Source organism: Budorcas taxicolor, chromosome 4 (assembly GCF_023091745.1).
Source record: "Budorcas taxicolor isolate Tak-1 chromosome 4, Takin1.1, whole genome shotgun sequence".
NCBI classification, from domain to species: Eukaryota; Metazoa; Chordata; class Mammalia; order Artiodactyla; family Bovidae; genus Budorcas; species Budorcas taxicolor.
In genome coordinates this window covers 106,408,472-106,435,905 of record NC_068913.1, presented here as the reverse complement: position 1 = coordinate 106,435,905, position 27,434 = coordinate 106,408,472, and the positions used below count along the sequence as shown (strand labels likewise).

The following is a 27,434-nucleotide window of genomic DNA, read 5'->3' as shown; positions in this document are numbered from 1 at the left end:
GAGGATCTTCCCAGCACAGGGATTGAACCCTCGTCATCCAAGCCCAAATTCCATTTCCTGACAATTGACATTTTTAAGGTTGGGTGAGTCCTTAGAAATTATCTAGTCCAATGCTTTTCAACCTCTCCCAACACAGCCTGATCCCATCAATCAAATGACATGGCATCAAATGACATGGCATTCCATTAGGAACCAAGTTCACTACAGCAGTGATCCTCTTCTGGGCAGAGAGACACACACACACCACACCACACACACACACCACACACACCCACACCCACACACACCACACACACACACACACCATATATAATAATTACACACACACACACACACACACACACACACACACACACACACACACCATATATAATAATTCCAGTCCCTAAGCCCCACGAGATTCTGAAGGTTCACTTCAACAGGGACTCCTTCAACTGTGCCATCTCCTTCCAGCTCCTGAAAAATAACCAACTCATCTAGTCTGAGAAACTTCTGGTCTGGGGATCTGCCCACTGTCAGACAGAAGTTACTCATGCTCAACAATGGTGGTTCTTCCCTCGACACTCTGCTTCTACTCTGTTCTCTAAGGCCAAGCCCAAATAACACAAAAAGCAGTCAGTACAGCTCCATTCACTGTCTAACTACACACGGGTCTATGCTACCGCTCTGGTCACCTTAATCCACAAGGGATCACGAGTGATTACTTTATGTCCTGCAAACCGGCTTAGGAAAAAGCCCAACTAAATCTAACCCCACTCTTTATTCATTAAGTCAAGAACACTTACTAGCCAGACAAAGACCCAATCTCTGTGCTCAGTGGGAAGGCCTGTCTACAGTGACGGCCAGCAGCTACATGAAGCTCTGGGTGAACTAGGGCTTATTCTTTCTTACTCTCTGAAACACAGAACTCCAAAGCCAGCTTCCTCCAAGCTTACTCATTCCCGGTCGTTTCAGTCTATACTCATGGATACCTCCCTGGTGGCTCAGCTGGTAAAGAATCCACCTGCAACGCAGGAGACTCAGGTTCAATTCCTGGGCTCGGAAGATCCGCTGGAGAAGGGATAGGCTACCCATCCCAGTATTCTTGGGCTTCCCTGGTGGCTCAGATGGTAAAGAATCTGCCTGCAACGTGGGAGATCTGGGTGCGATCCCTGGGCTGGGAAGATCCCCCAGAGAAGGGACTGGCTACCCACTCCAGTATTCTGGCCTGGAGAATTCCAGGAAGAGAGAAGCCTGGTAGGCTACAGTCCATGGGATTGCAAAGAGTCGGAAACAACTGAGCGACCTGCACTTTCAATGTGTACTTAAGTGGACCGCTCGTAATATTTCAAGTAGCTTCTTATTTCTCAGGTTTACGCCACACAACATTTCCTCTCTAATTCAGGACGGGAAATGACTTAATGAAAAACAGCATCCCCCGAGGGCTGCGCTCACATAATAAATGAATCATTTGGGTCTGTTCTGTAGAAATTTCCATTGACCAGAGAGATGGAAGTGTGTTCTGCAGGTTATTCCTTCATTCCATTGACCAAGAGAAACGGATGTGGAGGAAGCCTAAATCTTTTCTTATCTTAGAACATGAAATTATTCTATTTTCACCCTCTTATTTGAGCCTCTGCTTTCCATAAAATACCGACTGTTCCAACTCCGCTGTCCACACATTCACAGAGGCTGAGGTCTGAGGACCACCTCCAGCTGGCTGCTAGCTTATGCTCAAGTGTGGACTTTGGCTGCCACTAAAGGGATTCTTGGAGCTGCTGCTACCTCTAGTCACTTTTTTGGGATGATTTCTACCCCTACCTAATTCTTACAAATACTCTTTCTCTTGTGGTTCATTTACTTCTTTTGCTTTCTGTTCTTTTTCCATTCATCCACTTCTACCCAACACGCCAACTTAAACATTCTGTGCCACAGAGTCTCCTTCACACGCGTATAACATTAACTTTAGTTGGCAACCAAAATACTAGTTTTTCCTGTTCTATCAACCATTACATATTTATGGATATAATTACAAACACACACACACATGGAGTGTCAACTACGTACAAGGTATTCTCACCTATCTGCACAGAAAGAGAAAACACAGAAAACAGATGACATGGAAATTATGACAGGTATTCAGGAAGAAAGCCTTTCCCAGTGGCTCAGTGGTCAAGAGTCCACCTGCCAATACAGGAAACATGGGTTCGATCCCTAGATTGGGACGATTCCCTGGAGGAGGAAATGGCAACCCACTCCATTATGCTTGCTTGGGAAATCCCATGGACAAAGGAGCTGGGCAGGCTACAGTCCATGGGGTCACAAAGAGTCAGATACGACGTAGCGACTAAACAACAACATTTAGGAAGAAAGCACAGGAAGGGAAAATTCCTTTCTATCTCCCTCACCTCCCTCAATGACATATCCTATGTAAGTCACACACAGACAGTGGTTATTTACTTTGGGCTCCAGGATTCAGGACAGATCAGGAAAACTTCTGACCTGTAAACACACAAACTCGCAGCTACTGTGATCAGTATTTGTGCTGGTCCAGGGCAGGCAGTATTTGAGATGCCAGTGACCACCTGGAGAGGGGAAAATTTCAGCATCTCCTATACTAAGATCATGGCTCCGGTCCCATCACTTCATGGGAAATAGATGGGAAGCAGTGGAAACAGTGTCAGACTTTATTTGGGGGGCTCCAAAATCACTGCAGATGGTGATTGCAGCCATGAAATTCAAAGACACTTATGCCTTGGAAGAAAAGTTATGACCAACCTAGACAGCATATTCAAAAGCAAAGACATTACTTTGCCGACAAAGGTCCGTCTGGTTAAGACTATGGTTTTTCCAGTGGTCATGTATGGATGTGAGAGTTGGATGGTGAAGAAAGCAGAGTGCCGAAGAATTGATGCTTTTGAACTGTGGTGTTGGAGAAGACTCTTGGAAGTCCCTTGGACTGCCAGGAGATCCAAGCAGTCCATTCTAAAGGAGGTCAGTCCTGGGTGTTCTTTGGAAGGACTGATGCTGAAGCTGAAACTCCAATACTTTGGCCACCTCATGCAAAGAGTTGACTCATTGGAAAAGACTCTGATGCTGGGAGGGATTGAGGGAACAAGGAAAAGGGGACGACAGAGGATGAGATGGCTGGATGGCATCACCGACTCGATGACATGAGTTTGAGTGAACTCCAGGAGTTGGTGATGGACAGGGAGGCCTGGCGTGCTGCAATTCATGAGGTCGCAAAGAGTCGGACACGACTGAGCGACTGAGCAATGATTATTCTCTCTGCAGTGCTTGGAGCAGCTGAAACCACTGATATAAATATCCCTAAAAATTATGTAAAATTAAAACCAAATATAACATAAATATATCTCTGTCGTTCCAGCTCAGTGCCCCCGCCCCATCCCACTCCACCTTGTACCAGTAAACATATAGAAAATACATGGAAAGGAGGCAAAATAAACAACATAGACCTTTTTTTTTTTTAAAGAGATCTGTTTTCTAAATAATATGACAAGAGTTAAAAGGAACGGGGAAATAATTAAACTTCATTGCACTGAAAAAAAAAAAAGTCCCCCTGTTCTCTATCAAATCTGGGCCGACAGGCATGTTATTTAATCGTCCATAAATGAACTTCTTTAAACAGCACCTACTGATACCTCAAATTTCAGCATCAGATTGTGCTCAGAGAAAGGGAGAGAGAGAGGAACTTTGAAATGGCTAAAAAGCAAAACAAACGGCTTCCTTCAAACTGCAACAAAATCTGGAATGAGGAAAAGTCATGAGGGAGAAGAGCCTCGCTACCTTCTACTGCTACTCAATCAGCCGCGCTCCGGACCACTGACTGCAAAGTCAGAGGCTAATCTGAATGGATATCCAAGTAAAACGTCTGCTTTGTCAGAAATCCCAGAGATACTAAGGAATAAAGCACAAGGCATTACTGGAACCATATCTGTACCAAAAGAAACAGCATGGGTCTAGCCAAGTGCAGCTTCTGCATCATTTCCCCCTGGAATCTGACATCCCCTCCTGGACATCCCGTCAAGGTCTCAAACTCAACACATCTAAAAGGGAATATAAATATATAACACAGCCTCCTTAAACCGATTCTCCCAGGTGACCTTCCTCTTTCTGTATCACCAATTATCCTAGTCGCTCAGTTGTGTCTGACTCTTTGCGACCCCATGGACTGCAGCACACCAGGCTTCCCTGTCCTTTACAATCTCCCAGAGCTTGCACAAAGTCATGTCAATTATCCTAGACTTGAAGCTAAAAAAGATTTCTCCTAACTTCCTCTCCTTTAACCAAACAACCAACCATCTAGTAATTATTACAGTTAGCACTCATCAAAGTGCAGCACGTGACATGCATCAAGTCATTTTTTTCTTTTTTTTTAAAATTTCTTTTGGCCATGCCCCTGGGCATTTGGGATCTTGATTCCCTAACCAGGGATCGAACCCACATCCCCTGCGTTGGAAGGGCGGAGTCTTAACCACTGGACCGCCAGGGAAATCTCTGCACCATCTCATTAAATCCTTACAGGTAACCTGCTAAACAGACCTCACTGTCCCCATTCACCAATAAAGAAAAGGAGGCTCAGAGGTTAAGCAACTTGATGTGACCAGTAAGAAGCGAAACCCAGACCAAAGAGAAGCCTGCTGGCATGGCCCCCATGCCCACACCCGCTGCTCACAGTGCCACAACTTCCCGTCTGCCCTTTTATTTTCCCCTCCTAACACCAGCACTCTGGCCTCTGCTCTCTTCTATGTGAAGTACTGAAACGCCGCCCCCGCACCCCCACATCCACAGTCTACACGTTTCTCTCCCTCCTAGGCAGCAGAATTCAACTTCTAAACACCTCTTTGTTCCAGACATCCTCCTCTCCTTGGGCTCCAAATACTATACACTGCCTAGAGTCAAAGCCTTCCATCTGGCTTTCCCCTTGTTCTACAGGAAAAAAAAAAACCTCTATAGTGAGGTCAAATTCTTCGCCAGTCTCCAAGAACACACCACACACTTTCGTTTCCTGCATGTGCTCAGGTCATGAATCTCACCCAGAACATCGTTCCACCCATTCTGCAAGGCCCCACTTCAGACATCTTTGCTACAACACTTTCTCCGATGAGGAAAGAAGAGAAGAAGGGCAGCAATGTCTCTGATGGAGAGCCTGCTTTGTGCCAAGCCTCTAAGAAAATCTGTGTGACAGCCCAGTGAGGTGGATCAACCATGATCCATCTTTGCTTACAGGCCAAGAACTGAGGCACCTTATCCAGGGTCACAGATGCGTAAGTGTAAGTCAACATTCAGATCCATCCAGCTGCCCCTCCTTCACCATGTTACTCCAGGGAACGCTCGGAAGAGATTTCTCAGCCTTCTAACGGATGGGTCAGTCTGATCACATCTGAACCACTGATCAATTTAACATCCCCCAAAGCAGGACAATCAGACACCACGTACTTCCTGATGTGATACACTAAGATCCAGAACACGTCTATGAAGCACGCTCGCCACCACTAAACCCGACTGGAATCACACCCTCGGGACAGTGCTCCTCAGACTTCACTGCGCAGGCACGGCCCCTGGGGATCCGGTTAAAGATGGGGGTTCTGACTCAGCAGGTCTGGGCTGGACCCTGGGGTTCTGCATTTGTAATCAGCTCCCAGGAGCGACTTGTTCCACTGGACCACGGCTCATGCTTTGAAGAGCAAAGATCCAGAAGTCGAAACTCAGGACTTCCCTGACAGTCTCGTGGTGAAGATGTCTCTTTCCAAAGCAGGGGGTGCAGGTTTGATCCCTGATTGGGGATCTAACATCCCACATACCTTGCAGCCACAAAACCAAAACAAAAAAAGAGAAGTCATATGGTGACAAATTCAATAAAGACTTAAAAAAAAAAGCAGCAGGGAACTATTCACCAGTGTACAAGACACAGGTGAGACAGAGGAACAAGTTAAACAACTCAGGGCTGGGCCTCGAACAAAGGGAGGGAGGACCCACTCGCCTCAGGTGCAAAATTTAAGGGAACACCACAAAACATAGGAATGGAGATAAACACTTTCATACATTATGTTTAAAAAATCAAAATGAGCCTAAAAGATCCATGATGAATACAGTATCAGAGTTTTAAATACAGACTCTGTATTACTGATTCTTCTTTTTGCCTCAGGCTCCAATATGACTCTGCCCACCACTGAACCATGTAAGTTAACTGTCAAATCTAGAGGATGAAAAATTCTACAGGGCAAATGCAGACAGGCCTGGTTTCTAAAACAAATAAATGCTACAAGAGGAGGACGGAGTGAGAGTTTATGAGGCTTAAAAGATAAGACATCAAGTGCACTGTGTGGAACTTGTTTTGATATTGATTTGAACAAAACCATAAAGCAGAAATCGGCATCAACAGGCAAAGTATAAACATAGACTGAATATTAGATGACATAAAGGATTTGGGGTGGGGGAAGCACCCCTGGGAGCTCAGTGGTAAAGAAACTGCCTGCCAATGTGGGAGACATGGGTTCGATCCCTGGGTTGGGACGATCCCCTGGAGGAGGGTATGGCAGCCCACTCCAGTGTTCTTCCCTGGGAAATCCCATGGACAGGGGAGCCTGGCAGGCTACAGGCTGTGGGGTCACAGACAGTAAGATACAACTTAGTGATTAAACAGAAGCAACAGTAGAGAATTTTTAATTTTGTTCAGTTCAGTTGCTCAGTTGTGTCCGACTCTGCAACCCCATGAATCGCAGCATGCCAGGCCTCCCTGTCCATCACCAATTCCCGAAGTCTACCCAAACCCATGTCCATCGAGTCGGTGATGCCATCCAGGGTTGGCATCCTCTGTTGTCCCCTTCTCCCCCAGCTCCCAATCCCTCCTAGCATTAGGGTCTTTTCCAATGAGTCAACTCTTCACATGAGGTGGCCAAAGTATTGGAGTTTCAGCTTCAACATCAGTCCTTCCAATGAACACCCAGGGCTGATCTCCTTTAGGATGGACTGGTTGGATCTCCTTGTAGTCCAAGGGACTCTCAAGAGTCTTCTCCAACACCACAGTTCAAAAGCATCAATTCTTCAGCACTCAGCTTTCTTCACCGTCCAACTCTCACATCCATACATGATCACTGGAAAAACCATAGCCTTGACTAGACGGACCTTTGTTGGCAAAGTAATGTCTGCTTTTATTTTTTTTTTTTTCCAATTTATTTTTTATTTTATTATTTTTTTTAATTTTAAAATCTTTAATTCTTACATGTGTTCCCAAACATGAACCCCCCTCCCACCTCCCTCCCCATAGCATCTCTGTGGGTCATCCCCATGCACCAGCCCCAAGCATGCTGTATCCTGCGTCAGACATAGACTAGCGATTCAATTCTTACATGATAGTATACATGATAGAATGCCATTCTCCCATATCATCCCACCCTCTCCCTCTCCAAGTCCAAAAGTCCGTTATACACAGCTGCGTCTTTTTTCCTGTCTTGCATACAGGGTCGTCATTGCCATCTTTCTAAATTCCATATATATGTGTTAGTATACTGTATTGGTGTTTTTCTTTCTGGCTTACTTCACTCTGTATAATCGGCTCCAGTTTCATACATCTCATCAGAACTGATTCAAATGAATTCTTTTTAACGGCTGAGTAATACTCCATTGTGTATATGTACCACAGCTTTCTTATCCATTCATCTGCTGATGGACATCTAGGTTGTTTCCATGTCCTGGCTATTATAAACAGTACTGCGATGAACATTGGGGTACATGTGTCTCTTTCAATTCTGGTTTCCTCGGTGTGCTTGTCTGCTTTTAAATATGCTATCTAGGTTAGTCATAACTTTCCTTCCAAGGAGTAAGCGTCTTTGAATTTCATGGCTGCAATCACCATCTGCAGTGATTTTGGAGCCCAAAAAAATAAAGTCTGACACTATTTCCCCAACTATTTCACATGAAGTGCTGGGACCAGATGCCATGATCTTGGTTTTCTGAATGTTGAGCTTTAAGCCAACTTTTTTACTCTCCTCCTTCACTTTCATCAAGAGGCTTTTTAGTTCCTCTTCACTTTCTGCCATAAGGGTGGTGTTGTCTGCATATCTGAGGTTATTGATATTTCTTCCGGCAATCTTGATTCCAGCTTGTGCTGCCAGCCCAGCATTTCTCATAATGTACTTAATTTTGTTAGGCCCATGTTAAAGGCGTTGTGATTTTTAAAAATTCTTTAATTGTTAAAAATAAGGTATTAATGTATTTACGGGTATAGTTACAAGATCTATCTGGAATTTGCTTAAAAATATTCCAGAAAAATAAAACCAGGAAGAGACAGAGGAAATGAGATTAATACAATGCTGATATTTGCTGAAGCTGAACGCTGATATATGGGGATTCATCATACTATTTGCATTTTTATGTTTTAAATTTCCATAATAAAAAAAATGCTCACATAATCCCTTCTTCCCTTAGGCACCCCTCACACTGACTTTGTAGCACACAGGACGCAGCACGCAGTGCCTTATTCATCCAAAATAAAAGGTGCTGCTCTTTTTGATGTGTGCCAGAAACTGCGATGATCTTATTTAAGGTCACAATAATGTTGTGAGATACTGTGAGGAGGCGGAAAAGTGAAGTTTAGCAAGCTTGGAGAATCTGCCCCAAGTCACACATCAGGAAGTGACAAAGGCAAGGGCTCGACCCCAAACCCAGCTGACTCGGAGGGAAGCTTGATTTGAAGCACGACGTTCTATCATCATCTTAGGCCATGTGGGGCTTGGGCCTGGAACAATCTGTTTGCAGTTTGTCACCTAAGACACAGGGGCCATTGTGAGAGGGGACGAGAAGGCCCTGGTTTTCAATCAGGGTCCTGACACTTACTAATTGTGCTCAGTTACTCAGTCGTGTCCGACTCTTTGCGACCCCAAGGACTGTAGCCCTCCAGGCTCCTCTGTCCATGGGGATTCTCCAGGCAAGGATACTGGAGTGGGTTGCCATGCCCTCCTCCAGGGGATCTTCCCAACCCAGGGATCGAACCCAGGCCTCCTGCATTGCAGGAGGATTCTTCACCATCTGAGCCACCAGGGAAGCCTTTACTAGCTGTGTGACCCTGGACAAATTACTTCATCTCGCTATCCCTCAGCTTCTTCATCTGTCTAGGGCTATTAATCTCACACTAGCCTGAGATTAACAACCATCTCATAAAGTTGTTAGGAAGATAAAATGAGCTAATAAATGTGAAGTGCTTAGAACAGTGTCTGACACGTGACAAGCTCTGATGAAGTATTAGTGATCCTCATGATTAATACTACTACGTTCTCAATAAAGCTGAACGACACTGAACACACCCCTTGGGCCAACTCATCATTTAGTTTTACTTCTAAGCAATTGTTTTGACCACAGAATTGAAAGGTGGGTTCTTCTCAATGCTTATAGTAATCAAGATTAATGTATCGTAATCAAGATTAACGTTCCTATGTTCAGATGGAAAAAATTCCAGTATTAATAAAAACTTCGGGACACATGGCCCAGGACCAGTGCTACAGCATCATGTCTGCTTTGCAAGTTTCACGTGGAGGCATGCATAGTGTTCGTGGGATTGAAAATTCTCAGAGAAGATACCAGGATGTCTGGCTGAGTGGCTATATGCTCCAGAAATAAACAGGAGGAAGTCCCAGGTCACGGGCCAAGGTGGGTGGCCGAACTGGTGCCAGAAGCACAGAGCCAAAGCTGAGAACCAGGAGCCAGAACTAAGCAAGAACAGAGCTTCTGTCACCTGCCGAGCCACGAGGATGAGTCGATAAGCTGTGGCAAGCCTCACCAGCCAGGATCTCGAGGAGAGAGAGACCAGAGGCAGGATGAGCAAGGTCCCCGAAGGTGAAAGGATCTGAGCTCAAATCAGACGGACAAGGGTTCAGACACGCCTCACGGCTTTTTAACTACTTATGCCCTGCCTCTTTTGTGGTTATGTTCTGTCCCTCTTGAAATTACACTTTTCCAAGCTGCCTTGTTACACATGAAAGGTGAAATAAATGAAAGGCTGAGATCTCATTGCACCATCTGGCCGATCCTCATCTTCCTCCCCACTGGCTGGCTCTCGAATCATTCACTGCCCAGTTATCAGCAGTAACTCGTTTTAACTCCCAGAGTGAGTGAGTACCTATTACATCAAATTAATTCAGTTACTAGCATGTAGTGAACCCTGATATCAATCAAGCACTATGCTAAGAGCTTTTCAGTTACCTCAAGCCTTCAATGATCCAATGAGGTGCTGTTATTAGCCCCACTTTACAGATGAACCTGAGGCTCAGAGAGCCCAAGGTCAGACTGTTAGAAGCGCCTCCTTTCTTATGCTACTGTCTGTTAGCAGGCTGCTTGCCGCTGAAAGGGCTCCGAATGAGAGAAAGACCACTGCAGGTAACTGCTGACATGATGAACTTAACAACCCGGAACACAGTCTCCCCCAGGGAACCCAGAAAGCTTGGGGAGAGCAGCTGGAGAGGAATGAGCAATACTTCAATCCTCTTTACTTTCAGCAAAGACGGTCATTTCCTCCTGTTCACCTGCTCCTTCCAGAGTCCTGAAAGCAGCCCCTGCAGCTTGTGCCCACTACTGCAACCTGCTGTGGGGGGGAGGGTGCAGACGAGAATGTCACAGGTTTTGTTTTTTTCCCCTTGAAACGGAGGAGAAGGGAGGAAAGAAAGGAGAGAAATTCCCACAGGAGAAGAAAAAACTATAAATACAGCAACATGAATAACACCCGCAAATAAGTAATACCTGATCCCAAAGACACAGTCTAAAATCGGATGGATAAAAATAACATATGTCACTTTTTCCCAAAGCTGTCATACAAACACACACAACTTTTCCTTAAAAATGAAAGTGAAAGTCACTCAGTCACGTCAGACTGTTTGTGACCCCATGGACTATTAACAGTCCAGGGAAGTCTCCAGGCCAGAATACTGGAGTGGGTAACCTTTCCCTTCTCCAGGGAATCTTCCCAACCCAGGGACTGAACCCAGGTCTCCCACATTGCAGGTGGATTCTTTACCAGCTGAGCCAAAGGGAAGCCCACCTATCAAACCAGGGTCGTTATTTAATCAAAAAGTCAACAATGAAACACAGTCAATTATTCTTACTGGTATGTGAATCCTATATCAGGAGACACCAGTTTCCTTCCAAAGGAAAGAAAAGTCAAATACATATGACATAACGATTTGCTTGCTTTTTAAAATGAGGAATGCAAAATGTCAGTCAGTAAGAACAAAAAACTTAAAATTCTATAAGTAAAAAATATTTAATGCTTATCTTCTAGAATACTACTCAGCCAGAAAAAAAAAAAAAAGAAATGAACAATATGGTTGAATCTCAAAGACATTACGTTAAGAGGAAGAAGCTTAACAAAAAAAGAATATGGTTTATATTATATGATTTCTCTCATACAAAGTTCTAGAAGTAAAAAAAGAGTAGTCGATGATGGGGAAAAGAAAGTAGAATAATGACTGCCTCAGGGTTTGGGGGACAGGGAGTGATGGCGAAGGAACACAAGGAAGGCACCTGGAAAGATGACAGCACTCAGTCTTACCAGGAGTCTGAGTTATACAGGTGTCTGCATCTGACAAAACTCAGTGAAAGCAGGCTTAAATCTGTATATTTCATTGTATGTACATTTCATTGTAAAGGAAAAAAACAGTATAAGCAAATGCTAAACTCTAATTACTGATCCACATGGTTGGGTATTCAGGTAGAAGTACATCGATGTTGACAAATTACTTGGAAATGCTTCAGAAAGAAAGATTGAGAGGATGGACAGATGGATAGGGACGTGACAAGACAAAGACAGTGAAGTCTAGAATCCAAGAACTAGGTAGGCAGATGTTTACTGTAAAATGCTTTCAAGTTTGCTGTACCTTTGAAGATTTTCACAGAATGGAAGAAAAATAAATGTACTCATCTATAAATTGCAAACAGGTAAGGAAGCTTAAAAGGGGCGGGGGACGGGACTGACTTCTCTGATGCAGTGGTTAAGAATCTGCCTGCTAAGGGAGGGGACATGGGTTCAATCCCTGGTCCAGGAAGATGCCACATGCTGCAGGGCAACCACTGAGCCTGTGTGCCTTGAGCCCGCGCTCTGCAACAAGAGAAGCCACCACAATGAGAGGCCCGCACACCACAGTGAAAAGTAGCCCCCGCTCACAGCAACTGCAGAAAGCAACAAAGACCCTAAGCAGCCATAACAAATAAATAAAACTTTTATAAAAGGAGGCGGGGGGGACACAGAGAAAAAGTGAAAGGCCGAGAGAAAGGGTAGGAGCAGTGAGTAAAGGGGAGAGGGGGAGTCAGACCAGATACGAACAGAGGCCCACAGAGAACCACTGAGAGCACGAAGGGACAACCAACAGCATCCAGAAGGTTCTGAAATGAGGGCTGCGTTCCCTGGGCTACATGTCCAGTTTGCACCTCGTCTCTACTAAACGCTAATAAATGCATTCTGTCTATTTAATAAAGGAGCTTGATTCCATCTGAGCAACGAAAAATGAAATGGGAACATAATAGAACAGTTCTAGTAAAGCTGCATAAAAAGGCTTTTAAAAGGTAATGTCATTTAATCAATGCAGCAGATTTTATATACTGAAGTGAGCATCGCTGTTCAAAGTGGTCAGCAGCAAAGAAAGCACATGGGATGTACTATAGAACATGATTAACCTGGGTTCAAATCTCAATTTCACCAGTAGGTTGAGAGACCATTTTAGACAAGTTATTAATTTCTCTGAGCCTCAGCGTCTTCATTTCTATATGGAAGTAACATTCTCTCTCCCACAGGTCTGGTTTGAGGACTGCATGAGACCATGTATGTACATGGAAACAGCGAGCCCAGCACCGGCAGACCAGCAGGCATAGGGTACTTAACACATGTTGTTTTCTTTTATTCTTATTCAGTAATTCCACCATTGCTTTACACAGCTTGGCAACACATTTTTTGAGCTGCTGACCAAATGAAGAAGAGCAGAAGTGTTCCAGTTAGAGAGGAGAACGCAAGCAAAGGGACAGTGAGACACACAACAGGGAGGGCTTTTTCTAGACTTCCAGAACACAGAGGTTGAGTGTTAAGTGCGATGGAGGAGGGATGAAAAGGAATCAGAAAAAGGCTGGAGAGGAGGACAGGGCTGGATCATGAAGGCTCTTTTATGTCATGCTAAGGGGCTGGGTCTTTTTGTTCCAGCCAATGGAGAGTTATTTACAGGTTGTCAGTACAACAGCGACATGATCAGAGGTCTCTTTCAGAAAGAATATTGTGCTTGTCGACTGCCTGCTACAACTCCAGGGACATGCCTCACATAGGATGTCAAGGGAAGTAAGACATGGACCAGAAAATACTATGACTCCAAGATCTAAGTATCCCACCTGAAAACCCTACTGTGGTTACAATCACCTAAGAAGTCTATGGGATGAGGATAGGATAGGGACACCAGCATCTAAGGGACAAGCAGAGCAAAAAGACACCCTAAAGGTGGGAACTCCCTGGCGGTCCGGTGGTTAGGGCTCTGCGGTTCAACTACAAGGGGGTACAGGTTCGATCCCCGGTAGGGGAACTGAAAGAACTAATATCCAGCATGCCACAGGGCATACCAAACAATAGGAGAAAAAAAAAGATGCCCTAAAGGTAACGGAGGAGAATCAAACGTGGCAGGTGCGAACTGAAAAGTATCTACTTTATTTAACAAGCTTTAATGACCTCGTCAAGAACAGGGTCAATCAAATGATGGGATAGAAAACCAAGTTTTACTAAGCTTATTCTAAAAAGAGGGAGACGTATGCAAGTGTGAGGCAAGCTGTCAAGAACGCTGTAAATGGGAGAATGCGGGCAGTAAATAAATGGGAACACACGGCTGAAATGACACATCCCAGCTCTGAACAGTTTGACAAATGGGGAGAAAGAAGTAGGAAGGATGGGATTCAAGATACAAGTGAGGACTGCTGATACTATGTATAAAATGGATAACTAATGGGAATCTACTGCATAGCAAAGGGAACTTGAATCAGTGCACTGTGGTGACCTAAATGGGAAGGAAATCTACAAAGCAGGGGATATATATATATATACCTATAGTTGATGCACTTTCTGGTACAGCAGAAACTAACACAATATTGTCAAGCAACTATACTCCAATACAAATTAATTTTTAAAAAAAGGTACAAGCAAGGAAAAGGATAACCAACAAAGGAGGAAGAACTGGATCCATACGAGGGTTGGAGAGGCTAGTCCTGGGCAGGATACAACTTCATATGAGACAAAAAGAACAGAAGTGTGCATACAGAGGTAAGTGCTGATGTTCTTTCTCTTTGAAGTAGGAGTTAAGGTTGTCTAAGAACGAGGATAATGGTGAAGCAGGAAACAGAGGAAATTCATCACTGTTTCAAAATAAATTGGTGAAGATGGAAGAGTAACCTGACTATGGCTTTAGTGTATCATTCTCTTCAGGAGGATATATTCAAAAGCCTGGGTTTGTGAATTCAGAAGTAGGCAATCAAAACGGTTGAGATTTTGCTCTCTGAGAACTCAGACCTTCTTTCTTTTGCTTGTTCCTGCCTCGATAAATAAAATAGATGTCAAGTACTTTCTATGTGCTGGCCTTGGGGATGACGTTGAGAAAGACAAACAGGGCCCTTGCCTGCAGAGTCTTATGGCAGAAGAAGCAAACACAACAAAAAAAACGACAGCAGTGATGAATATCACATAGAGCTGGGCCATCAGGAAGGCTGAGCACCCAAGGATCGATGCTTTTGAATCGTGGTGCTGGAAAAGAGTCTTGAGAGTCCCTTGAACAGCAAGGAATTCCAACAAGCAATCCTAAAGGAAATCAACCCTGAATATTCACTGGAAGTACTGACAATGAAGCTGAAGCTCCAATACTTTGGCCAGTTGATGCAAAGAGCTGACTCATTGGAAAAGACCCTGATGTTGGGAAAGATCAAGGCAAAAGAGGGCAGCAGAGGATGAGATGGTTAGATAGTATCACCAACTCAATGGATGTGAATCTGAGTAAACTCTGGGAGACAGTGAAGGACAGGGAATCCTGGCATGCTGCAGTTCATGGGGTTGCAGAGACACACAACTGAGCAACTGAACAACAATTACACAGTAGTTCATAGTACTATGGAGAGAATATGGGAAGACTGCCTAGTCTGGAGGGGACAGGGAAGAAGTAACATTTGAGACCTGGGGAAATAGTAGTTGGCTGGGGAAGAAGAGAAGGGAAAAGTGTTCTAGGAGGGAACACTCCTGGAGGCTCTCCAAGGGACCCCCCCCCCCCCCCCCAAAAAAAAAAAATAGGACGTGGCATTCTGGAAGACCTGAATTGGGCTAGCCAAAAAGTTTGAGTTTCTCAGTAACTTCCTAAAATGCATATGGAATCTCAAGGGGCCCTGAATAGCCAAGAGAATTCTGAAAAGGAGGAAAGTTAAAGGTCTAAGACTAATTTCAAAATATACTACAAAGCTACAGTAATTAAGATAGTATGGTACTGGCAGCACAAAACAGATTAGAAGCAGTAAAGAACAGATGCAAGGAGAGCAGCCAGAAGGCATGTAGTAAGAATCCAGGCCCGAGATGACGGTAGTAAAGACAAAGGCGGTGACAGTGAGGAAGGACAAAAGGAACTGAACAAAGTCGATATAAAAGCCGCAAAATCACTCAGAATGCCATAACCTGAATGTGGGAAATAAGGCGGAAGGATGAACAGAGAATGACGTTCAAATTTTTAGTTTGGGAAACTACATGGATGGTGAGTGGTACCAATCACTGAGAAGGAACAGGCTTGCCAGGAAAGCTTTTGATTTTATTTTTGGTATGTTGAGTTTGGAGGCACCTGGAAATTATCCAAGGAGACAAGTTGTAAGCAGTTGAATACATGTACAGGTTTGGAGGTCAGAAGAAGAGGTCTTGATGGAAGTATGAATCTGGGGTTTGTCTATCTATAGCTGACAGTGGTACAATTGGGTGTGACTGTGTAAGGAAATGGGATAAAGTGGGCAGAGGGCCTGGGGCAGAGTCCTGTGTGCTTGTGTGAAAGTCACTCAGTCGTGGTCAACTCTTTGCAACTCCATGGACTATGGCCCGCCACGTTCCTCTGTCCATGGAATCCTCCAGGCAAGAATACTGAGTGGGTTGCCATTCCCTTCTCCAGGGCATCTTGCTGACCCAGGGATTAAACCTGGATCTCTTGCATTGCAGGCAAGATTCTTTACCATCTGAGCCACCAGGGAAGCCCTTAGGACAGAGTCCTAGAGAACTATTAATACTTCCCCAATGTCTGAAACACTGGGCTGGAGGAAGCACAGGCTGGAACCAAGACTGCCGGGAGAAACATCAATAACCTCAGATATACACACGACACCACCCTTATGGCAGAAAGTGAAGAGGAACTCAAAAGCCTCTTGAGGAAAGTGAAAGAGGAGAGTGAAACAGTTGGCTTAAAGCTCAACATTCAGAAAACTAAGATCATGGTATCTGGTCCTATCACTTCATGGGAAATAGATGGGGAAACAGTGGAAACAGTGTCAGACTTTATTTTTTTGGGCTCAGAAATCACTGCAGATGGTGACTGCAGCCCTGAAATTAAAAGACGCTTACTCCTTGGAAGAAAAGTTATGACCAACCTAGATAGCATATTCAAAAGCAGAGACATTACTTTGCCAACAAGGTCCATCTAGTCAAGGCTATGCTTTTTCTGGTGGTCATGTGTGGATGTGAGAGTTGGACAGTAAAGAAAGCTGAGCACCGAAGAATTGATGCTTTTGAACTGTGGTGTTGGAGAAGACTCTTGAGAGTCCCTTGGACTGCAAGGAGATCCAACCAGTTCATCCTAAAGGAGATCAGACCTGGGTGTTCATTGGAAGGACTGATGCTGAGGCTGAAACTCCAGTACTTTGGCCACCTCATGTGAAGAGTTGACTCATTGGAAAAGACTCTGATGCTGGGAGGGATTGGGGGCAAGAGGAGAAGGGGACGACAGAGGATGAGATAGTTGGATGGCATCACTGACTTGATGGACATGAGTTTGAGTGAACTCTGGGAGTTGGTGATGGACAGGGAGGCCTGGCGTGCTGGGATTCATGGGGTCACAAAGAGTTGGATACAACTGAGCAACTGAACTGAATGTCTGAGTAGAAGGGAAAAGTGAAAAGTGAGAATAAACAGCTAGAGGAGTAGGAGGAAAACAGGACTCTGGCAGTCAGAAGTCAAGGGAAAAAAAGTTTCAGGAAGAATCAACTGTGTCTAAAGCTGCGCAGTCAAAAAGGATGAGGAATAAAACTGGGAAGACTAATTCTAATGAAGACCAGACGGGATGTAGCACAGGCAGGAGGTAGGGAAGCAGAGGGGATTATTCAAAAAGTTTAACTTAGAAGAAGGGAAAATGAGATTGTGAAAAAGCCAGGGAGGCCATATGAAAAACAGTGTTGAGAAGTTGTATAATATGTTGGATAGAGGAACCAAAAACAGAAGAACATGAAGAAGGCAGGGATGAGTAATAGATTGGAAGAAAATGGAGGGCCCAAAAGACAAGAAATTGATAACACTGAAAAAGGGGAGTAAAGGAAGAAAATTGGGATAACAGAAGGCTGACATGAAAGATTCAGATGCCGAAGTTCCATGTTTCAAGAGAGGAACAGGGACAAGTGATAATAAGGTTTAGCATTCAACCAATGAGAATGGATGGAGATGAAAGAGGCAAAGGCTTAATGTGACAGGGATAAGTCAGGGAAAGGAAAGATGAGGTGCTACTGGATGGGTCATTCACATAAACACTCAGGGCATTCAGAAAGATAGCAAGACTTAGAGAGAAAAGAATATTGATAAGCCAGGCACTGAAGCCTGAGTCTGATGCAACAGATGAGACCCCAGAAATCTGGCTTATGGTTTTTATGGTTTTATGATATAGTCAGGTATTATGAACCTCAAAGGAGAAGAGATTTTTTTTATAAGATGATGAAAGAGTAATGGTTTGGAATAGGTACTGAGAAGCTAGGAGAATGCCAACACATTTGAAGGCAAGAGTAGCTTCTACTTAAGAGAGTTCAGGGGAAGATTTTCTCAGGGAAAAAAGTTAGATTAGTATAAAAAAATTGTGTTAGCACTGTTATGTGAAAAGTTGGGGGATATACAGATTTTTTTTAAAAAAAGACAATAGAAGGAAACTACCTCAAAACAATAAAGAACATGTATTAAAAGCCCACAGCTGATATCATATTCAACAGTGAAGATTGAAAGCTTTTCCTTAAGGATCAGGAAAAAGGCAAGGATGCCTGCTCTTGCCACTTCTACTGCATATAGTCCTGGGAATCTTAGCCAAAGCAATTAGGCAAGAAAAAGAAATAAAGGGCATCCAAATTGGAGAGGAAGAAGTAAAATTATGTTTGCGGATGACATCATCTTATATGTAGAAAACACTTGAGATGACACACACACACAGAATCAGAATAAACAAATTCAGCGAAGTTACAGAATACAAAAATCAGTCATGTTTTCATACACTAACAGTGAACAAATAAACAGATAAACAAATGGCCAGCAAACATGAAAAAATGTTCAACATCACTGATCATTAGAGAAATGCAAATCAAAACCACAAAAGGCCATTATCACACACATTAGGATGGCCAGTAATGGGGGATGGGGGGGGCGTGAAAACAGAAAATAATAAGCATTGATAAAGATGTGGAAAAGTTGGACCCTTGTGCAGCTGGGACTGGAAAATGGTACAGCCACTATAGAAAACAGTATGGAGCTTCCTCAAAAAATTAAAAATGGATATACCATTAATCCAGCAACCCCACTTCTGGATATATATCCAAAAGAACTGAAAACAAGATGTTGCAGCCATATCTGCATGCCCAAGTCCAATGTACTAGCATTATGCACAACAGCCAAGAGGTGGAAGCAACCCAAATGTCCATTAATAGATAAACGGATAAGAAATGCGGTCTACACATACAATTCAGCCTTAAAAAAGACAGGAATCCTGCCATATGCTACATCAATGAATCTTAAGGATACCATGCCAGGTGAAATAAGCCAGTCACAAAAGACAAATACTTCATGATTCCACTCACATGAAGTATCTGCTGCTGCTGCTGCTAAGTCACTTTAGTCGTGTCCGACTCGGTGCGAGCCCATAGACTAAAGCAGTCAAACTTATAGAAACAGGAAGTGGAATGGTGGTTGCCAGGGGCTGGAAGGAGGAAAAAGACAGTGTTCAATGCGCACAGAGTTTCAGTTTTGCAAGATCAAAGAGTTCTAGAGATCTGTTGTACGACAAAATGAATATACTGCATGCTACTGAGCGTACACTTAAAAATGGTCACAGTGGTAAATTTTCTGCTAGTGATTTTTATCACAATATTTTTAAAGAGGCGGAGCTGCTAAGTAGCACCAAAGCATGCAGGAGAGAAGTTGAGAAAAGCGAGCTATGCAGGACAATGGAGATTTGCATTCTAAGCAGCGACCCTGAATGTCAAGGGCAGAGACAGAGCAAAATGAAGCCTTCAGGCTCCTGCTACACTTCCAGTTCAAGCTGTTTCAGATCCAACTGAGAATGAGACCTCTGACTCAGTGCTAGAGACTTAATGGGGCCTTTTTAAAAGTCTCAAGACTACACTATGAGAAGTAACTATGGTACCTTAAAGACATCCTGAACTGAGGACATGGTTATTTCCTCAGACCTTCACCCCGCAGTAGCAACAGCCACAACCCTCAGTGAGGGGGAGGTTCTCCTGCACTGAGCCAGCTGAGGCCTGGACTGGGTGCTCCTCCAAAGGAAACCCTAGTTCCTTCCTTGGCTGGAGCTATAAGGAGCCTTCCCTCGAGGGCTCAAATGTAGCTCGAAAAGGGAGGAAAAGCCAGACAATTATGTGCTCCAGACACAATTTATTAAAACCTTTCTTCTGCCTTTCTTTTTATATATTAAAATTTTAAGATGCTTGGGTCTGTTCTTTATATGCTAGCTAATGGAGCTCACATGGTCAGCCTTGAGAATACTTTAGAGGAGGTGGGAATGGTTCATCTTCTCCGTATCTGCAGAAAGTAGATACCACGTTTACCATAAATGCTCTCTGACGGGTGAATTGAGGATATTCACAAAAGGACCAACGTGAGTCTGCTTTTCAATGTGGATACTTCCATTGTAAAGCCTGCTCAGTGGGTTCCACTTAACAAAGCAATCAATTAGGATAACTGGATTTTAGAGAAGGTTGCTATATATTTAAGACGTAGCCCTGAATCCCCCAAAGACTACAGTGTGACTGGGTCTCTTAATAATCTGTATAATTTTTATTTTAAAAAATTGTTTATTTAAATCTTATTAGCATGCTAAACCAGAAGAAAAGCTTGACACTTTCTTCTCCCTGTAGACCTGAAGGGTAATAACTAAAACCCAGGACTCCCTGGAATCCCTTACTCAAACAAAAGGCTGGAAAGTCTTAGTTTCATTTAAATGAACCTAGGCTAATGAGTTAGACGAAGAAAGTCCGAGTCAGACATTGGAGGGACCGGACTCAGTGTCCGGCAACGGCCACTGTCACAGATCAAGAGGCTGGAGTGAGAAGAGAAGGACTGAAACCCCAAGGAGACGTGTGAGCTCCAGCCCTCCACCCTTCCTCGGAAGGCCGCTTGCCTCTCTCTTGAGGCGGCGCTCAGTCTCTCCCTGCCCTGATCTGGTGGCGTATTCTGTGTCCACTGAGGTATAAGTCTCAACAGTTCTACAGTTTCTACCTCTCGGGACTGGTTACAGGAAGCCATCGTCTCTGAGGTTTTAACATTTGCCTTCCCTTTACACCACAACGTTTTAGACAAGCACAGCTGAACAGGACGCTGACCACAGGCCCTGCGGACTGTGCTGCACGTGCGGGTGGGGTGGGGTGGGGGGCCGCCAGATGCTTACCAGTGTTTCCCGTAGACCCAGTGGCCTCCCCATGTCAGCAGGCAGATCCCAGCTGTCGTCTTCTTCCAATGATTTCGAAGTGTTTTAAAGAACACAGGCATCTTCTCTTAGGAATTTGCTGGATTAGTACAGGCAGAAAAGAAAAATATAATTATCCAGGGAATCACGTGGGCCCTACGCTTTCATCCTCTTCCTTCTTTCATCCTCCCCACGTCTTCCTTCCTTCCTCCTTTTCCTTCCTAGATACTTCATCTTCTTACCTGCCCACCTACATTTCCTTGCTTCCTTCACTCCTTTACACCCAAACTATACTTTCTCTTCTTTCATCACTTTTTCTTAGAAGGAAGAGGAAAGGGATTCTAGGAGCCCTGTCTCTGCTTTTACAGTCACTATACCTGTTTAAAAGTATCTGCTTATCCTTTATATATAAAGTGCTTATCATCAAATTAGTAATCAAACTAGTGATGTAAAAGGGTTATTCAAAATAGGAGAAAACAACCAGGCCCTCAATAAAAGAACATTCAAAGAAAACTCAATGAAGAGGAAATATCCATAACTGTAAAAATGCTCAACTTCCAAGGTAATCAAAGACATGCAAATTACAAAGAACTATCACCATTCACCGATAAAATGAACAAAATTCTAAAATGATCGTATTCACTGATGACAAAATAAAATGAGACAGACACTCACACACTCCTATGAGGAAGGTAAATTAGCTTAACTTTATGGCAACCCACTCCAGTATGCCTGCCTGGGAAATTCCACGGACAGAGGAGCCTGGCGGGCTGTAATGCGTGGAGTCGGAAAGAGTCGGACTTGACTGAGCCACCGAACAGGCACACGCAAAACCAAAGCCATGCCAATGTATGGCAAGGACCACCGCAGTACTGTAATTAGCCTCCAATTAAAAAAATAAATAAAAACAAAAGTGCAAAAAAAGTGACCATATATACTTCTGTTTTTCTTCACCACACTTATCATGTGGATGGTCCTTAGGTGTTAGTTTACTATCCCACTGGAACGTAAACTCCACGAGTAAGGACTTTGACTGCTCTGATCCACTGCAGAATCCTCATGTCCAAAATAAGATCTGGTGCCTAACAGCCATTTGATAAGTAACTGTGGAATGAGATGGGGCTCAAGACATGGTACCCCAAACATGGCACGTTGTGAGGGTGGACATCTTACTCAGAAAAGGTTTGGAAAATAGCAAAAGCAGGAAGGTCACTCTGACCACCTCCCCACCTTGCCATTTCTTAAACAGATCATAAAACCCTCCAGTGAGAGGCACTTGCTTTGTCAACAAACACTCCTTAACACACAGGCCTCCCTAAGGTTTTCATCTGCTACAATTACCTCATAGTCTTTACCCTATCACGTTCCTCCACCATGGTCCACTCAAACCCTTGGGTCCTCATTTCCTTATGAAGGCTCTCATGTCACGTAAAACTTACATTTAGATAACGTGCATGCTTTGCTCCTGTTAATCTGTCTTTGTCAATTTAATTTCCAGACCCAGGTAGCGACCCTACGAGGGTCAAGGAACACTTTCCCCCCATCTAGATTAAATTTTTTTTCACTAAGAATTTTTGTTGATGTGGAAAAAACTAAAAAATATAACTTTAAGTAAAACTGGCAGGATTTAAGTCTTATGTAATAGGCATTTACCAATTACATTCAAACACAAATATAAATTAAAAAAAAAAAACAGAAATAAACACACAAGACTTTGTAGTAATTCCCTCTTGTGAGATAACGGCTGATATTTATGTTTTAAATTGCAATGTATTTTTAAAATTTTCTTAATTATTTTCTAGACAGGACATTTTTAACTATGTGTGCATGAGATAAATTGACCAATGCTGATGGGGCTGGGGGCAGCTCGGGAACAGCTGCTTTTGCTGATTCTAGTTTTCAGGACTAGTGGTAAAGAACCTGCCTGCCAATGCAGGGGATGTAAAACATGTGGGTTCGATCCCTGGGTCAGGAAGATCCTCTGGAGGAGGAAATGGCAACTCACTCCAGTATTCCTGCCTGGAGAATCCCCTGGGCAGAGGAGCCTAGCAGGCTACAGTTAACGGGTTTGCAAAGAGTTGGATACGACTGAAGTGACTTAGCACACACTAGTTCTTTTATTACTCCACTTAACGACAGGGACTCTCTTCTTGACCAGAAACTTGAATCAGGCTCTGAGTTCTGCTGGACTAGGACTTACCTTGGGGTTCCCTCTCGGCCCTTGTAGAATCCAATTTGAGCAAGAATCCTACTAAGGTGGTTTAGTGAAAATCTCCCATCCCCACCATTGGAATCTGACCACCCCGGATATCTTATCACCCTGGTCTGCCTTCAGCAAGAATTCTACTGAGTCACCTAGTAAGAGTCCCCTCTACCCTTGACATTTCTTTAGCAATTTTCCATCCACTGATGCCGCCCTGCTTCTTGGCTATAACGCCCATTTGTCCTCACTGGAGTCAGGGTTGGGCCCAAGCTCCTCCCCTCAGTCCAAGACCATGCCCTCAGTGGTTCCTACATCCACCCAGATGCCTCTCCCCACCCTGGAGGGAAGGCTGTCTTACCAGTCTTTAACAAGTGTCACTACTTAATTTTTTCTTTACCGCCACCACTGGTTAAAATTCCTCTCAAGGCCAGACACATCCTTATCACCAGTCACGTGTGAAACTGGTGCCAGGGAGCCCACCTTCCTGGGAATCAGGGCCGCAGTGCAGGATGGCACATAAAGGAACCCGAAAGCACATGTAATGAGATGCCTCTCCACCTGGCCCTAAAGCGCTCATTCAATCAACGTGCTAGGCTCTGGGCTGGCTGCTAAGCAGAGAAGCACGAGTCTCTGTTCTCAAGTGCTGGCAACTGTGAAAGCCACAAGTACAAAATAATCACATAACGTATGGTTGTAACACAGGGGGAAGGGGTGGAGGGCTAAATCATGGCTCTGTGAGAAGCCCCGAGAATGACCTAATGTGGACTGGAGGTGACAGGGTGGTCCATGATTAGGGAAGTCTTCCGAGAAGGCATGACATGTACCCTGGGTCTTGAACATTGAGGAGAAACACCAAAGCAGCAGCTAAGGAGACTTCTGCACACAAAGGCCTCACTGCCAACAAGGTACATTCAGAGATACACAAGTGTGTCACCAGGTATAGACAGGGAACAGGGTCAGTGAGAACAAGGCCTCTCAAACTTGAGTGTAAATCTTGTTAAAATTCAAAGAACTTGTTTAAAATGTGGATTCTTGGGCATGACCCAGAGATTATGACTTATTCTGGTCGGGCTGTCAGGGAAACAGACCAGTACCCTGTGGAGCTTCTGGACACAAAAGCCTGTGCCCCCCATTTCTTGACCTTCCCCGAGTTCCAAAGGGCAGGTTCAAATAGTTGCTAATCAGGGAAGGGAGGGGGATACACAGACAAGGGAGGAGGGAAAAAAAACAAACAACAGTGCAGCCTTGGGGGGCAAAGTCCCGATCCTGCCTCAAGTGATAAACGGAAGGACTCTTGGCGCTCTTCAGAACTCCCAACAGATGGAACATGTTAATTATTTGATGACGCATTCTTCATCCCAGAGGTCACAGTGTGATAAACTCTAGAATCACAGAAGCGCATCAGAAACCCACCTGAGGCCCGATTAAAGGGGCACAGGCCCTGCACAGCTGATCCTTATTAACAACCCTGCCTGTAAACCATTCCTATAAAACTCACCAAGTCCCCCAGAGTTGAGACACAGGTTTTGAAGGCATGATCTCACTGTGTCCCCCTTTGCCTGGCAAAGCGATAAAGCTATGCTTTTCTCCTTCACCCAAAACTCTGCCTCCAAGATTCGACTGGGTACCTGCGCAGAGGCCACTATTTGCATTATCACGTTCATTATTAACCAGTACTCCCGTGCTTCTCACAGAGGTCAGCACCACACTGACAAAGAGTAGTTTGGAGATAAAGGATGGGGAAGGTCCAGGAAGTTTAGAAAACTTCAGGCAGGACCTTGAATCCATGCTAAAGACTTTGGAAACAATATTGACAATAATAAAAAACCCTGAAGGGAATAAGTAAGTGAGAGACAGGATCACATCTGGACTGTAGAAAAATCACTTTGTAGCAAAACGGAAAATAGGATGGAAGAAGCTGAGTTCAAAGCTACAAAGAGCCAGCAGGAAGTTATTACAATCTTTAGACACATAAATGAAGAAAAGAACAAAGGGGGATGAACTTGGGAGATCTTTAGAAAATAGAATTTGGCAGCACTGAGTGATCAATTAGGGCTTCCCTGGTAGCTCACACAGTAAAGAATCTGCCTACAATGCAGGAGACCTGGGTTCAATTCCTGGGTCGGGAAGATTCCTTGGCAAAGGGAATGGAAACCCACTCCAGTATTCTAGCCTGGCAAAGTCCCATAGACAGAGGAGCCCGGTGGGCTACAGTCCATGGGGTTGAAAAGAGTCAGACACAACTGAGCAACTAACATGTTCACCCATGATCAATTGATTATAGATGGTGAAAGAAGAGGTACCAAGCAAGGTTTGTACCTGGGCAATGTCTTGAATAATGATTTCAATCATGAGATCTGGGGAGTAGCTTCATAAAGAAAGGTGTTACATGTGGTGTAGGAGATGCTGAATTTGATTGAGATTCCCATGGGGAATCCAATGGAAATGATCAATGGGTATCTGGACTTAGCAGTTAGAAGCCAGGAGAAACTGGATAGAAGATATAGATTTGGGATTCAGTGTGAAGGAGGTCAAGATGGAGTGCAGATAAAATACCCAGGGCAAGGACAGAAATTAGAGTAACAATTTAAGAGTTGTTAAGAGTCTGTTTTAAGGCCACCCATGACCCACTGGAACTGCCTTGCGTCACAAATGAATGGGTCTGTGCATTACAAAACTAGTGCAGAACCATGCAAGCAACCTCGAGCAGTGGAAAGAACATTGGTCTAAGACCTCGGCTTAGATTCAAGTCCTACTTTTGTCACTTATTGGCAGTGAGAGCCTGGGTAAGTCATTTAACCTGTCTCTTATGTTTTTATGAATAAAATGAGGATCAGTTCAGTGGCTCAGTCGTGTCCGACTCTTTGCGACCCCCAAATGAGGATACACCTGCTCTGATCAACTCATTTGGCTATAAAGTTCCCACTGTACCAGGTATCGATGCACTCCGTAAATGTCTCATTTAGGTCATCATCACAATATGCAACATATGAGTTACCAATGTACATGCTTTCTAAGTACCCAACAGAATTCTTACTCCCCAATCACAGTTTAAAAAAAAATTTTTTTTTACTAAAAAAATTAAAGTTGGCATATAATATTCATTGGAGAAATAACGGTTGCACGTCTCATCCGAAATGCATGTTTGCTTTTCCCCTAAGAATTCCCAAATTCCGATTGTATTCGACCCCCCTCACATACGGTGGGGCTCTCCTTAGACTGTGAACCCTCACAAAGCAGGTTCTCACAAACAGAACCTAGTAACGCAGCTGGAATGAATGAATCAACCGACCAGAGACCATTAGCCCTATTTTGCAAAAAAGTTAGCTGAATCGCTTTCTTCCCCTCCCCCCCCCCCCCCCCCATCTTACCCCCGTCCCCAAGAAAAGGAAAGGGTCACACAAGTTAGCGACAGCTCTGGGAGCAGAGCCCGGGGCATGTGCCTCCCGCAGGGACAACAGGAACCGCCATCCGATGCTCGGAGCTCGCCCAGTGCCGCTCAGCCCGGCCCTCGCTCCCACACCCTCCGCCCGCAGCGGCGTTCCGACAGCGGTCACCTAGGCCCGGCCCCCGGGGCTCCGCCCCACACCCCCGAGCCCAGCGCTTGCACGGTCCACGAAACCCGCTCCCGGCTCCCAGCGCCAGCACCGCCGCACTCACCACGGCTGGTCCCGCTCGCCGCCCTGCCTTTCCTGTGCGCTCCCTTAAGAGTCCCCCGCTCTTTGAAGGGAAACAGCTACCCCCGCCCTCGGGTTCCGCCGCGGGTTCCGGGCGCGCAGGGAGGGCGCGGTCTGCAGGGGCCGCCGCCGCCAGGGGACTGACTTAGGGTTTTGATCAAACATTTATTTGATCTCCATCCTTGTGGCTCAGACGGTAAAGCATCTGCCTACAATGCAGTAGACCTGGGTTCAGCCCCTCTGTCGGGAAGATCTCCTGGAGAAGGAAATGGCAACGCACTCCAGTATTCTTGCCTGGAGAATCCCGTGGAACCGAGGATCCTGGCGGGCTACAGTCCATGGGGTCCCAGAGTCGGACACGACTGAGCGACTTCACTCACTCACTCATTCATCCTTACCACCTATCCCTCTGTCGCTCAACAATATTTTATGACAAGCCTAAAAGGCGAACACTGTTTTAGGACCTGGCGCCAAATCAGAGAATTTTAGGCAGTGATATATACCACTCATTCATTATGGACATGAATTTGAGCAAACTCGGGGAGACAGTGGAGCGCAGAGGAGCCTGGCGGGCTACACAGTCCATGGGGTCGTGAAGAGTCAGACACGACTTAGCCACTAAACAACAACATGTACACA

The 27,434-nt window shown here is 44.6% G+C and overlaps 1 protein-coding gene across 5 annotated transcripts in view; it reads right to left on the bottom strand.

The window, feature by feature from the left end:
• The window catches only part of AGK (acylglycerol kinase), a 95,421-nt gene extending 68,610 nt beyond the window's left edge, over positions 1-26,811 (bottom strand). For 2 of the 5 annotated variants that reach the window (XM_052638795.1, XM_052638799.1), the window contains exons 1-2: positions 26,779-26,811; positions 20,898-21,015 (exon numbers count right to left, since the gene is read on the bottom strand). In XM_052638795.1, the coding sequence (XP_052494755.1) occupies positions 20,898-20,998 (101 nt within the window). In that variant the 5' untranslated portion in view covers positions 20,999-21,015; positions 26,779-26,811. Of the gene's footprint in view, positions 1-20,897; positions 21,016-26,489; positions 26,578-26,675; positions 26,756-26,778 lie in introns of those variants that run through there. The other 3 variants (XM_052638797.1, XM_052638796.1, XM_052638798.1) reach the window with 3 other exon arrangements.
• Positions 26,812-27,434: the final 623 nt, after the last annotated feature.